Raw genomic sequence first — 13,336 nt, forward strand, 5'->3', positions numbered from 1 at the left:
GAGCCCCCTGCCTTTGGTCTGAAGGACTGCAGCTCTGCTAGCTCTGTCTCTTCCTCGCTTGCCTCCAGGTGACCATTGTAACCAGCCGCAGCGCCGTGCGCTCGCTCTTGCTCCTGTAAGGACGTCTCTCCCTCTCGTTTTTGTTGTTTTACTGATTAGCACGGCTGGTTGGGAAGTGATTTTCTTTTCCCGCAAGAAATTTCTATGGGAACTATTCCCCCACCACCCCTTTTCATTGGTGTTTCCCTTCAGAAATGTCCAAACTGGAAAATAACAAAAAAAAAAAAAAATTGGGGGAGGAGGGTTAAAATCTCCATTTTCCATTGCAAAGGAAAATTTTGAAAGAAAACATTCTGCCTAGCTCCGCTCACGAGCTGTGTGACTTGTGCAGCTTGTGTGCCGTCCTGCGAGTGCCCTGTCCTGCACCTTTGGACCCCACTCTCACACCACACTGTGGCGTTGGGGGGCCTATGAAAGCCACTTACAAGGGCTGTGGACATCAACCATGGTGAGGATACAAGCTCCCCTTCTGGCTAGCCTGCTCCCCACCCATGGACTGCCCCTGCCCAGGGTGAAGGTGGGTCTAACAGGCATCGTCCCTCCACATAGCCAATGCCACAACTCAGGCCACTGCGCCTGTATTTCCCCTTGTGGTCCACCCACTCGCAGTTTCCTGGCTCCTCTGCTGTCACCTCTCTTGGGCAGAGACCCGCAGCTCTCTCTCTTCTGACCAGGGTTTTTTCCATGCTGCACAGCTCCCTGCCTACACTGTGATATCCCCAGCAAGGCAGAGTGCCTCAGCAAGCCAGCTTTGCCTTCCTTCCTCAGAGGCTATACACAGTGTGATTAGCCACAGTTAAGTTATCTCACAGCGCTTTCTAAGCAAGCACACTTATTCTTAAAGTAAGAGCATTACAGAGAAAATATTAAAAACAAGAAAAGAACCTATGGGCCTGCTAATAAGCTTACAAGGGCTCTGGCTGATGAGCAGCCTTTCAGATCCCACCAAGGGTTTTCCCCCTGTGTTCACAAGTTCATAACAGCTGTTAGTTCACAACAAGGTCCCCCCCGTGGATCTGTGAGTCACTCTTATATCCAGTTTGGGCCACTGATCTTATCCTCATGTAACAGGTGATCAGCCCACAGTGGCTTTCTTCTCAGGGTGCAGCTTTAAAAGGCTGGGTTTGGAGGTGAGAAGTTGCCCTCCCCTCCTTTCAAGTATTTTCCGGGGATCCCACTTGGTTGGTCTGGCATATTGTTTCAAGGAGTCTTGTGATGCTCATAACACTTCCCAGGGCTTACATGAGTCATGTGTCCTAGAGGCATTAAATACAACCACACAATAACTGGTAAACAGCTGCATTTTTAACACAATGAATTCCTAGGATACTGAAACCTAATTCAATGAGGTTTAACGTAATTCAGTAAGGCTTGTCTAGGATACTGCACAAAATTGCCATATCTGTCACAGCCAACCCGCTCTGCCTCCCTCTTCAGAGACCCTGGCTAATGACGAGCCAGCTGCTACCCCTTCCCAGGAGAACTGTGTGGCTCCAGGTTCCCTCCAGGACCAGAGGGAGAGCAGGAGGATCCGCACCATCCAGGAGTGCATCAGCAAGGTGCTGAGCGGAGAGCAGCAGCTTCTAGACACTGCCTGCTGAGTGGTAGTGGGGACGGGGCACTAGGAAGAGGATGGGATTATTAAATGGGGGAGAAGGAGGAAGGGAAGAAAACACTGAATGGGGAGGAGAGTAGGGGGAAGGAAAGGAGTCAATGACTTGGATGCTGGGAACCTTCAAAGGAGTTCTCCAGCCACTAGCTTCCTCCATCAGGCTCCGGGGCCCCATCAAGCATTGGGTCTGGTCCCTTTATGGAGTCCACATCAGGCCCCGCTCAAAGGGGGAGCAACAGGTGTTAACGCTAATTATGCTAAGCACTAATTAATCAGTGGGGTTTGCTCCATCCCAGCACCTTCCTCACCTTCTCCAAGAGGGGGCGGAATGAGGAGAACATGGGCTCTGTGGAGGAAGCCCTGGTAGGCCCGAGATGCACACTGCAAATGCATGGGGGGAGGGAGGGGCTAGGAGGGCCCCCTGGCCAGGCTGGACACACAGCCTCTTATGTATCAAATGACCCTGCTCTTTAATTCTCTGATTCCCTCTTGGGTCTAACTGTAAATCCACATGTAATGGAATTACTACTGGAAAAGCAATGATATCTCACAGTATGGGGCTTGATTTAATGTAACTGTCAGGGACTTTGGGTTATTTCTTTTCCATTTAAATCAGTAAATCTATGCAATTTCCTTGCAGAATAAACACTGCCTGCTGGAGCTGGGCCTCCAGAGGGTGAGGGATCTAATTAAAAGTGAAATATACCCCATCATTATCCACGTGGAGGTCACCGAGAAGAACGTCAGGGGACTCAGGTACAGAAAGCCCTTCAGAGGACTAACAGAGGTCATACCATGGTAAAAGAGTGACTCTGGCCCATGCCCAAAGAGAGAGCAAAGGGACGGGGGTGGGCGTGCTGCCTGGGGGCGGAGGAGTCTCTGGGGGGAGGGGGCAGGAGCCAGAGGCAGATTACGATTTATTGGGGTCCTGGACACAAGAACCTTTTGTCCCCACACAGTCATGGGGCCCCGCCTCCTGCTCCTCCCCTTCCTCCAAGTCCCACCCCCTTGCCTGGCCAGAAGCTGAGCCATTGTGGGGAGCCCTGGATCCTCCACCTGCCCTGGACAGCATGCCCAGGAGAGCAGGGACACAGGCCGGGGGCTGCTCTCGGGCATCCCGCCCTGGGTGGGTGGGGGGTCTGGGGCTCGCACAGCTGCCTGGCTCCCTGGGTGGCTCTTACTACAGCCTTGGGTAACCATACATCCCATTTTGGCCAGGACAGTCCTCATTTAACCCCTGCCCCAAACTTCCTGACTTTTTGGCAAAACTGGGCATTTGTCCCATTTGCTCTTGCCAACTGCAAATGGGACAAATGCCCAGTTTTACCAAAAAGGGGCTCAGGGAGGGGGAGTGGCAGGGCTCGGGTCAGCTCTGTGCATGGGGAGGGGAGGAGAGGGGCTTGGGCCAGTGACTCAGCCCGCTGCGGGGGTGGGGGGCAATATGCTCACTGGGCTTCGGCTTCTGTCCAGGGGGCGGGCCTCAGGGGGAAGAGGAGAAGCAGGGGGTGGGGCACCCACAGGGCAGAGGAACTGTGGCCAATGGGAGCTGCGGAGTCAGCGCTGGGGGCAGGGGCAGCGTGCAGAGACCTCCTGCCCCTAACCCAGGGGCTGCAGGGACGTAACGGCTGCTTCTGGGAGTGGAGTGGGGTCAGGGCAGGCAGGGAGCCTGCCTTAGCCCCGCTGCGCCACTGGACTTTTAGCAGCCTAAAATCTCCCGGATTGGCTCCAATGGTCTCCAGGAGATAGAGCCTGATTCTAGGAGACTCCCGGCAACCCTACACCACCGGTGCCCAGACTGTGGCTCTGCCCTGAAGCCCCCCTGCCAACTGGACCTCCTGTCCCTGAGGCCCTGCCCACGCTCCACTCCCACTCCGTCTCAGGCCCCGCTCCTGCTCAGTCAGTCAGCCTCCTCCCCTGACTGCCGTTCACGCCTCTCTGCCCCTTCCCTCAAGGCATCCCCTGCCTGCTGCTTGCTCCTCAGATGGCGGGTGGGGGCGCCCCGGACGCAGGGGTGGAGAGGGGTGAGTGGCGGGTGGTTGGGGGCCTTGGGGGAAGAGGTGAAGTGGGCAGAGGAGGAGCACGTGGTGGGGCCCCAAAGGGAGAGGAGGAGCAGGGGCGGGGCCAGAGTATTCCGCCACTGGTGGGAGTGCTGCCTGGGTGGGGGCGAGTCACTGGAGGGAAGGGGCGGGAGCGCTGGCTGTGGTACACTGGGGTACCATAGCTCTCCCGGTGGGTGATGTTTATGGCTGTTTCCCTTTCTCTGGCAGGAGCTTACTGCAGAAGCCAGGCCAACGTGACTCTGATGTGGTGAAGCTTTGCCAGAGCGCTGAACAGGCTCTCCACGCCCTGCCCTGCTCATGGGCCTGTGTGGATGCCCAGTCCTGGTGCCATGCTGAGGAGCTGGTGAAAGTAGTGCGGCGCTGCATCTTCCAGGAGCAGAACAAGGTCGTGTGGGTTGAGGATGGCGAGCTGTGATCCGGCAGAGCTGGGGCCGTGTCTTCATGTCAGGAGGCTCCTTATGGGGGAGTGGGGTGCTAGCTTCCTTTCCCAAGGGTGGTGCCTGGAGCACACTTGGCTTCTTTCCTTTATCCCCAAACTGTTTCTGAAACAGCGTGCCACTTCTCCCTGATCAGACGCAGTGGGATGTCTTGCCATCAGTGGAGCTCTGGAAGGACAAGGTGGCCCCTCATGTGTCAGGGAGTTGAGCCCACTTCAGGCTGCTTAGAGACTGGCCAGGATGGGGGTAACATGCAGACTCAGACTCCTTTCCCCTCATGTCCAGGTTTAGTGGAGGGATTTCCTTCCCCTTCCCACCAAGAATCCCCTCACAGCTTGCAGCCGCTGCTCCCCCAGAAGTGCTCTTGGCACCCAGACCCTCTGTATGGCCTAGTCATTTGGAGAATCAGACAAGAGGGGAACAGAGAGAGAGGTGTGTGTGTGTGTGTGTGTGTGTGACTCTCTGACTTCTGCTTGCTCCATTCCCCTGCCACCCCGTCTCCTTCTCCCCTTCCCCATCATGGCTCTCTATGGCATCCTGTCTACCTCAGCTGATGTCCCGATGGAAGCGGAGGTGGTACACATGCCCCGCCACAGGCAGAGTGACACTACGTGGGGTTTGTCACGCATCCTCAGTAGGTGGTAATTGTAATTGTTATGGTGTATAAATTATTAATGGACCCTTTTAATTGGAAACCTGTATATAAAAGATAATTAAATACCATTTATAATGGGAACGGAGGAGGGGCTGCTGCTTGCATTAACAGCTGGCCTGGGGTGCTGTGGGATTTCTCTCCTATCCCTACCTCATACGTCTCCTAACTTGCTCTCTCCCCTGCACAGTCCTTCCCAGCTCTCTCTCCAGCACAGACTCAGGCAGCTGGTTCCTCTCTGGGAAAGTCAGGGGAACATTGAGGGTGCTTGCCCGGTTCTCCCAGAGCCTTTGTCCCTGTAGCTCTGGTTACCTCAGGGAGTCTGGGGCCTCCGCCATCTGGGTCCTTCTCCAGGAGAACAATAGGAGAGGAGGCTGCTGAAAGGCTGGGGCTTGCCTCACCCTTCGAACAGAGGCTGTGCTCACCCCACCGCTCTGACTCTGGAGCTGGCATCAGCTGTGCCCGAAATCCAGCCCCATCCTGCCCCCTCCTCTCACATGCTGAGGGAAAAGGAAGAACAGAGAAGCAGAGTGGGGAAGAGACAGACATGAAGGGAAGGAAGGAGAGGAGTGGAGGGGGTCAGGAGTTGGTGTCTGTGCAGCACACTCCTGGGAGCATGTCTGGTGTTAGAAGCACCCCTCCGGGAGTGATAGCGCTCTCAGGCGTGCGGTTAGCTTGGAGAGCCCTCCCCCCATCGGTGGCAGGGCTGCTTTGCAGAGCAATTGCTGGCCGAGCTGCGGAGTCCTTCAGCACTTGGGAGAGGCTGGATGCTTGGGGAGTGCCGGGGGACCTGCAGAGGTTGAAGGGGAGGGCGGACAGCACTGGAGCTGGTATGTGCAGGCAGACACAAGGCTGGAGAAAAGTGTGGGCCAGGCAGTGCTGGGGCCCCCTTTCACAGCCCCCATGCTAGGGGTGATGGGGAGCAGCATGAAGGGAGGAGAGCCCTGGATGCAGGTCTGCTTGTCCCCAGGACTGGGACAGCGTGGGCTGGGAGGGGCAGAGATCAGCAGAGGCTGAATGCTTGTTGCTTTCGCAGGATGTGGGAAATGGGTCCAGGCAGAGGATGGGCTAGACAATGCCAAAGTCCCCTTTGTGTCCCCATAACAATACTTAGCCCTGAGCTAGTGCTTTGTGGTTTTCCAGCTCTGGGCAAAGATGAACCTGCTGATCCTCACAGCTCCCCTGGGATGAGGTAATTTGTTCTTACATCAGTGCCTGCGTCTTTACCTACAGCCACAAAAACCTTGAGCAACCTCCTGGAGCGGTTCTGCAGTACAGAATGTAGCCCAAGCATTAGCCAGAGACTTCACCCTCGTCCAGACGTGTGCCCCCTCCACCCCCTCAGAACCCTCACCCCACCCATTCCAACGACACCACTGCTGCCACCAGCGTGCTTCTTGCAAAGTGACCAGCCCAAGGGTGACCCCTCCTGGAGACTGCCCTGCTAGCAACCCCCTCCCACTGAAACAAGGGAGACGGTCGCTCAAGTGCCGCCATTGAGTGCAGTTGTGACAGCACCACAGGACCCAGCCTGCTGAGAGATTTTAGAGGTCAAAACCGACACCTTCCACTGCACCCAGGTGCTAACAGGCAGCCAGTGCAGCTCCTGGAGCATTGGCGCCATGGGGGCTGTCTGCGAGCCACCCCGTGTTTTCCCCAGGAATTGAAATTAGAGGTGTTCAAATTTACAGGGGGGTGGGGTGGAAAATGACTAAATTGGCAACACTGCCTATAACTAGTTGACCACTGGGGGGGGGCAGATAGGAGAGTGTAGGGGGCCCAGGATGTAGGGAAATCCCTGACACTGAGTCAGGATCTTCTGCCCCTGCTGAGGCTCCTGAGGCATCTCCAGGCAAGGCACCATAGAGCGTGCACTGCAGTAATCCCCAGGCTGGCTAATTAGAACGGTGCACCTCTGAATGCCGTGGCTGTGCCCCCACCAATCCGTGACAGACTGTGCTGCTGTTCAAAGGGTTCCACAAATGCAGCCATTGGGGAGCCTTCTACGAGAGCGAGGGAGACACTGGAGCTTCGGAGATGTTCTTGTTAGGTGCAGAACATAAACTGCCATCGGGGCCACTGCTGTCACCTGGACATATGGCAGCAGATGTGGATGAGAAAGGACCCCATAGATGTAGGCGTTATCCCCATTTTAAAGACAGGGAAATGGAGGCAAGGATGATGTCTATAAGGTCACAAGGTAAGTCTGGCAGAGCTCGGAATAGCACACTGGAGAGCCTGACCGCCTCTCAACACGACATTGCTCTAACTACTAGACTGCACTGCCCCCTCTCCCAGGCTTCTTCTAGGAGTCATTCCATTCCCTCCTGGTTTGTTTCAGAGGTCACATTGGCCTATGCTGATCCATTCCACAAGCCCAGTTCCAGCTGGTTCCAGATGTGATGGAGGGGGAAGAGAGGAATCCAAGGTAAACATTAACCCAGTAATGTTCCCTGGCTTCAGTTCCACTCTGCACTGTATCACTCCTCCCTGGGGGGTGCCCGAATTCCCTGCCCCGTGAGGTAACGCTGCCTGCTGTAGAGGAATGAGTCATGGGTTAAGGAACAGGTGGCATGTCATTAGCAGCCGTGGGCACCAATTACCAGCCGTAAAAGCCTTGTACAGTCCTAATGTAAAGAGTCATTTAGAAAAACTGTTCTACCTGCCCTTGGGAGGGGATCTGCTGCAGCGTGCATCTGAGTGTGTGTGCAGTCAAGGGTTAAGGGTGGATTTCCAAGTCCTCCACTAGCTATAGCCTTCCCTAGGGGCGGTTTGCAAAACTTCCCTGCCATTGCTCTCGCTGGCTCAGCGCCACGGGAGTTAACGTTAGCAGCTGTAATGTACGTGGCTGACCACTGGCCTAAGCACTGTGTGGAGGCGATCTGCTCTGAGCAGGGTTAGATGGCATGGTGAGCAACATAGCTCAGCTAAGGTCTAGATCCCCAGCTGCAGCTGAGATATGTGAAACGGGAGAGCGCAAATGGCTGTAAACCTTGGGGCTGCTCTAAGTTATGCCCAACTATCCATGGGCCCAAGGGGCAGGTCCAACAGCTGGGGATCGCTGCAGTGTAGGATGCCTTATCCATCCCCCTTGCAACAGGGCAAGGAGTGGCAGAGAGCCAGTTAAGCTGGTGTTCTAGCTGCTTTGTGTCACTTTGCATAGGGCCCTACAGAACCTGAGACTGGACCTGGAGCTACCCTGGCAGCTGGGAAGGGGGGTTGGGAAAGCCCCTTGTGGGGGGGGGAATTCCTCTCTGCATTGGTGCTGAGCCTGGCACAGAGACTGACTGGGGAGGCAATGTGCCCCCCTGATTCTCCAGTGGCTGTCCCAGCTTGCACGCCATCTGCAATGGCTCCTCCGGGTCATTCTAAGAGCCAGTCTAAGTTCCAAGGGCATTAGAACTCCTGGCCATGCCACCTCCCCTTCTCAGCCATCCCCCAGCCCTGCCAGCACATCGCCTTTTGCAGGGGTATTATGCTGGCTCTGTGCCTGCTGGGGCCCCCAATGCCACTGCGAAGCGGCCGCAGTGCGGGGTGAATTCCTCTCCCCCTGACAGCCTAGCTCAGTTTTGAGAGGCTCCCTGAGAGTTGGGAGCGGGGGCAGAAGCATGTTCCCCTCAGGTTGATGACATGAGAGTCGGGTCCCCGGAGACTTCCTCCTTCAGGTCCCATCCCTTTTGTGCACACTCTGGGGAATGTGAGCCCCCAGCTAGCATGAGCATGAGCTCTTTCCCCTGGCCTGACACAAGGAGCAGCCCACAGGGCAGCAGCTGTGAGCAGAGGCGACAGCTAGCCAGGATTCCCCACAGGCTGAAGGGCCCCGCCTACCCTGTGCCCAAGGAAGGGGTGGGCGGAGCCTGGTGCCTGTAGCTAGAGGGAGTCAGTGAGAGCTGAACAGACAGAGCAGGTGGAAGGCAGCTCGCTTGCTCGTTCCCCGGACCTGGCTATCCCCAGCCTCTTGCCTGCATCAGCCTCTAGCCTGGGACCTGTCCTGATGCATCCTTTGATGCTGGGTCAGCCTCTTTGCCTCCATCAAACTGGAAACCAGAGTCACTCACCTGGATATTCCCCCATCACACCTGGAAACCTGGGACCCTCAACCCCTTGCGTGGAATGGACTCTCCTCCTGGACCCTTGACCTTTCACCCTGACCAGGCCCTTGCCCAGGACCCTCAGCCTCTCAGCGGAGAGCCTGGGGTCTGGCTTAGTTCAGCTCTGGCTGTGTAATTTGCTGGCCTCCAGGTGTCTGCCTGTCACCTGTCCTGCCAGCTGGAAAATCAGGTCTTCCTCATCCCTGTGTCTCTTTCCTGGAGGCTGCCCCCATTCCCAGGGGCAATTGGTGTTTGGCTCTCTAAGAATTTCACTGCCACTTTCTGCTCCCCTCCCATCACTTTCCATGGCCATGTCCTAGTTGGGCCTCAGTTTGTCTGTCCTCCCCTTTGGGAGGCATGAGGCCACCATGGGGCTCACAGACTCTGGGGTGTGGAGGAAGAAGCTCCCTCTGCCTGCTGGGCTTCTTGCCGTGGCGTTGGAAGTTGGCAGTGATGCGTCGGCATCTCCTCCGCTGTCTCTCTGGAGCTGCTCTGCTCCTTGTCACTATGGCTTTCCTCTCCATGAGGCACCGTGGCACTCAAGAGGTGGTCCGCTACCAAGGGGTTGGTGATGGGACATCGGATATCCTGGAGCACCAGGCTAAAATGTCCCCAGCGGATGTGCTGGGAGACAGCAGCAGGAGACAAGAGCTGAAAGAGCCACCAGGCCCTTCCAAGGTGGGCTCTAGTGTGCGGAGAGGCCTGGAGCTTGGAGAGGTTTTCATTGCTGTGAAGACAACCAAGAGGTTCCACCAGACCAGGCTGGAGCTGCTGCTGGACACTTGGATATCCAAGGCAAAAGAGCAGGTGTGTATGGAGGTGGGCATGGAGGGGTTCATTACAGTAACAGGCCTTCTTGGTGGGCGTCTAGGGGACAGGAAGAATCTACTCCGACATCATGTCTATTCCATTGTGCAGAGAGACAGGGACACCTCACCCTGGTTGGATGGAGGGCTCTACTACCTGGGACTAAACCAGCTTCAGGCTCAGGGGAAAGCCCTGTAGAGAGAGACACGGGTTTATCTTGGCTGTTCGCACAGGGGTGAGCGGAGGAGTGATATTTGACAGGGACCTTCAGCCTCACCTAAGCGTAGCCTCAGTGGGGCAGTTCACCCTCCTTTAAATCCAGCTACACTAGGGGTAAATGCTGGACAGAGGTGACAGCTGCTGGGGTTAAAACATGTGTGAGGCATGGCGGGGCTGAGTGCACTGCTCTTTCTCCCTCAGAAGCCTGATTCAAACTGCTGATCTTTGCTCACAAGTGGAATGAGTTTGTGTGGTTTCAGACTAGCTGCCTCTTCCCGTCTCACACTGTTTGTACACCTCACAAAACCACATCTGGTTTAGGCAGTGTCTGCCCAGGAAGGACTGCCTGGGCCTGGAGTGGCCACGGGTGCTTGAGAACAAGATGCAGTGCCCTGGCTGAGGGGTGGGGAGAACCCAGGGTTAGCCCAGCAAAGGGCACAGAGGTGCCATGTAGCCGAGTTTGAGTGTGTGGGGCCCAGGGCTGGAATAGCAGGAGGGGTGCAGTGGAGCTGCATGTGGGTGCATGCACAGTGCCTGCACGCCCCACATCTGTCTCAGTGCAGTCAGTCTCTCGCTTGCTGGAGCACCAAATCCAGTCACACGCGCTCTGGTGACGATTCCTCGGCCCCCACTCTGTATGTGTGGCCCTTGTTTCTGTGTGCTGGTGCTGGCGCCTGGACGGCTCTTCCCCCTTCACCCAGCAGAGTCTTGAGAGTTTCACATCCTGGTGAGAGAGCTGGTTTGGGGCGCATTAGGTCAGTGCACACTGGTGACCCAGAACTGAGTTAATAATGGCTGGCGGGAAACACCGTTTGCTACCTGGGATCTCCCTCCGTAATGGGGAAAGCCTGGGGAAACTCGTTGTAGACTCCAGGCACTTGGGCTATGTTTAAACAGGTCAGTCAGTAGAGGCCATGGTACCAACTCCATTGCTAAATCAGTGCCTAGTGGCTGCCCCATTGCTAATCTCACGATCATTGAAGGGGTGCTGGGAGGGCTGTCTGACTGCTGCTTCCCTGCTTTGGGGTCCCCTTTTCCCCTATGGTGCTGCAAGGGCAGGCGCCTATCCTGCAAGTGGCTTTGCCCAGAACCCCACAGAAGTCAGTGGGGGCTCACAGGTCTGCCCATGCACAGCCAGTTGCAGAATCGGGGCTTAAATGAGGAGGCTAGGTTGTGGGGGTACAGAGGAAAAGAGCACCTGAGACAGAATAGGGCATTCTGGGTAAGGGCGGTTTTCCCTTCCACACGCTGAGCTGTAACTGTCTGGTGCTTTCCACTACCTAGTCAGCTGCGGTTTGTCAGAGGAAGCCATGTCCTATTTTGAACCCACTTCCTCTGTGTGCATTAGCATCTGAAATATCATACTTCCCCTTCTAGACGTGCTTCTCCAAGCCCTGAGTGCTCTATCTCCTACCCTCTAATGGCTCTTAGAGGATACCATACTTCTTGGCATATCGTGCTATGATGTGGGCTGAGCGCTGGCACATGGGCACCATGATTACAGCCGGCCTTGGTGTTTCTGAGTGGGCTTGCAAAACAATTTTTCCTACCCCAAACATAACCGACGCATGTCCATTCTGGCCATGCCAAGAATTAAGGGGAAGGAGGAGTGAGAAGATTCTCTGGAGCACCCCAAATTACCTGAACCTTTCTCTGTGTGTGCGTGTTTGAGAAATCTATAAAACTTGCAGATGCCACCAAGCTGGGAGGGGCTGCAAGGACTTTGGAGGGCAGGATTCGAATTCAAAAGGACCTGGACAAATTGAAGAATTGGTCTGAATTCAACAAGATGAAATTCAATAAAGACAAGTATAAAGTACCTCACTTAGGAAGGAAAAATCAAATGCACAACTACAAAATGGGTAATAACTTGCTAGGCGGTAGTACTGCAGAAAAGGATCTGGGGGTTACAGTGTATAACAACTGAATATAAATCAACAATATGATGCAGTTGCAAAAAAGGCTAATATTCTGGGGTGTATTAACAGAGGTGCTGTATGTCAGACTTGCGAGGTAATTGTCCTTTTGTAGTCGGCAGTGGTGAGGCCTCTGGGTGTCACACTTTAGGAAAGATGTGAACAAACTGGAGAGAGTCCAGAGGTGAGCAACAAAAATGTTAAAAGGTTTTGAAAACCGGACCTATGAGGAAAGGTTAAAAAAACTTTAGAGAAAAGAAAACTGAGGGGGGACCTGATAAGTCTTCCAATATATAAAGGGCTGTTGTAAAGCGGATGGTGATCAATTGTTCTCCAGGTCCGCTGAAGGTAGGACAAGAATTAATGGGTTTAATCTGTAGCAAGAGAGATTTAGGTTAGATATTAGGAAAAACCTGCTGACTATAAGGGTAGTTAAGCTCTGGAACAGGCTTCCAAGGGAGGTTGTGGAATCCCCATCACTGGAAGCTGTTAAGAACAGATTGGACAAACACCTGTTAGGGATGCTTTAGGTTTACTTGGTCCTGCCTCGGTGCAGGGGGCTGGACTCGATGACCTCTCGAGGTCTCTTCCAGCCCTACATTTCTGTGACTCTGAGATTCTATGAAATATGTGCCCAACCCCCTGGGTCCTGCTGCAGAAGGGGAGTGCCACTGCTGGTGCTGAGGTCTGGTACAGTTGCCAACGCTTCGCGAGTAGAGTTGGCTGGAAAAAAGTGGGGCAGGGTGAAGGGGAGGAATTTTCAAAAGATGTTTTCAAAAAGAGCCGTTTGTTGGATTTTTTGTACTGAAGACCTTTAGTTTTTCCTCTTTTTCTCCCTCCCTTTGCCCCCCCACCCCCTTTTACCGTGCCAGTGAAAAAGGTGGTGGTGGAGGGGAGAGGGGAGCGAAAGGAAAAACTGTAACAGAAAAGCTTTCAGTTTTCATTGGAAACTAAACAGAAATGTTGCAAAACCAAACCGGCTTTGCTTTTGAAATTTTCTACCCCCAGGAAAGTTTTGCACAACAATAGCAGCCTGTCCGATTTGCAAGGGCCAGGTGTCCCACTGAACCAAGCCCCATGCTCTGAAGGCTTTTGTGTGCACTCTGGGGAACTGGAGCCCCCAGCTAGCACTCTGCAGCCTTCATTCATCCCCGTGACACCCACGCTGATGAGGGAGGCAAGTATCCGTAGCCCGGTGGGTGGGGAAACGAAGGCAGAAAGGGCCAGGACATGGCTACCAGCACAGAGGGAGTTGGTATCAGAACTAGGATTAACCTGCAGGGATCACTCGCTCTCAGTCTTGCAGTTACTCCACTAAACCAAGCTGCTGCTCATGCTAACTGAGCTTCCCCGTCTTGTGGCCTGGGGACATGCTGGCTGCTAAGCCGCAGAGCCTCCTCCTGTATAGGCGGGCGCTTGCAGCAGCTGTCTGTGTTATCAGTGCCACGTTGGGTGGTACTGGTGTTGAGCTGAGAATCTGCT

General features: G+C 54.8%; 1 protein-coding gene across 5 annotated transcripts in view; it reads left to right on the top strand.

The window, feature by feature from the left end:
• The window catches only part of LOC123348464 (beta-1,3-N-acetylglucosaminyltransferase manic fringe-like), a 50,733-nt gene that overhangs the window by 21,569 nt on the left and 15,828 nt on the right, over positions 1-13,336 (top strand). Inside the window, exons 19-22 of one of the 5 annotated variants that reach the window (XM_044986000.1) lie at positions 1,498-1,619; positions 2,313-2,428; positions 3,940-4,117; positions 7,163-7,249. In XM_044986000.1, the coding sequence (XP_044841935.1) occupies positions 1,498-1,619; positions 2,313-2,428; positions 3,940-4,117; positions 7,163-7,249 (503 nt within the window). The other 4 variants (XM_044986003.1, XM_044986001.1, XM_044986004.1 and 1 more) reach the window with 4 other exon arrangements.

The sequence above is a fragment of the Mauremys mutica genome, chromosome 1 (genome assembly GCF_020497125.1).
Source record: "Mauremys mutica isolate MM-2020 ecotype Southern chromosome 1, ASM2049712v1, whole genome shotgun sequence".
NCBI lineage: Eukaryota > Metazoa > Chordata > Testudines > Geoemydidae > Mauremys > Mauremys mutica.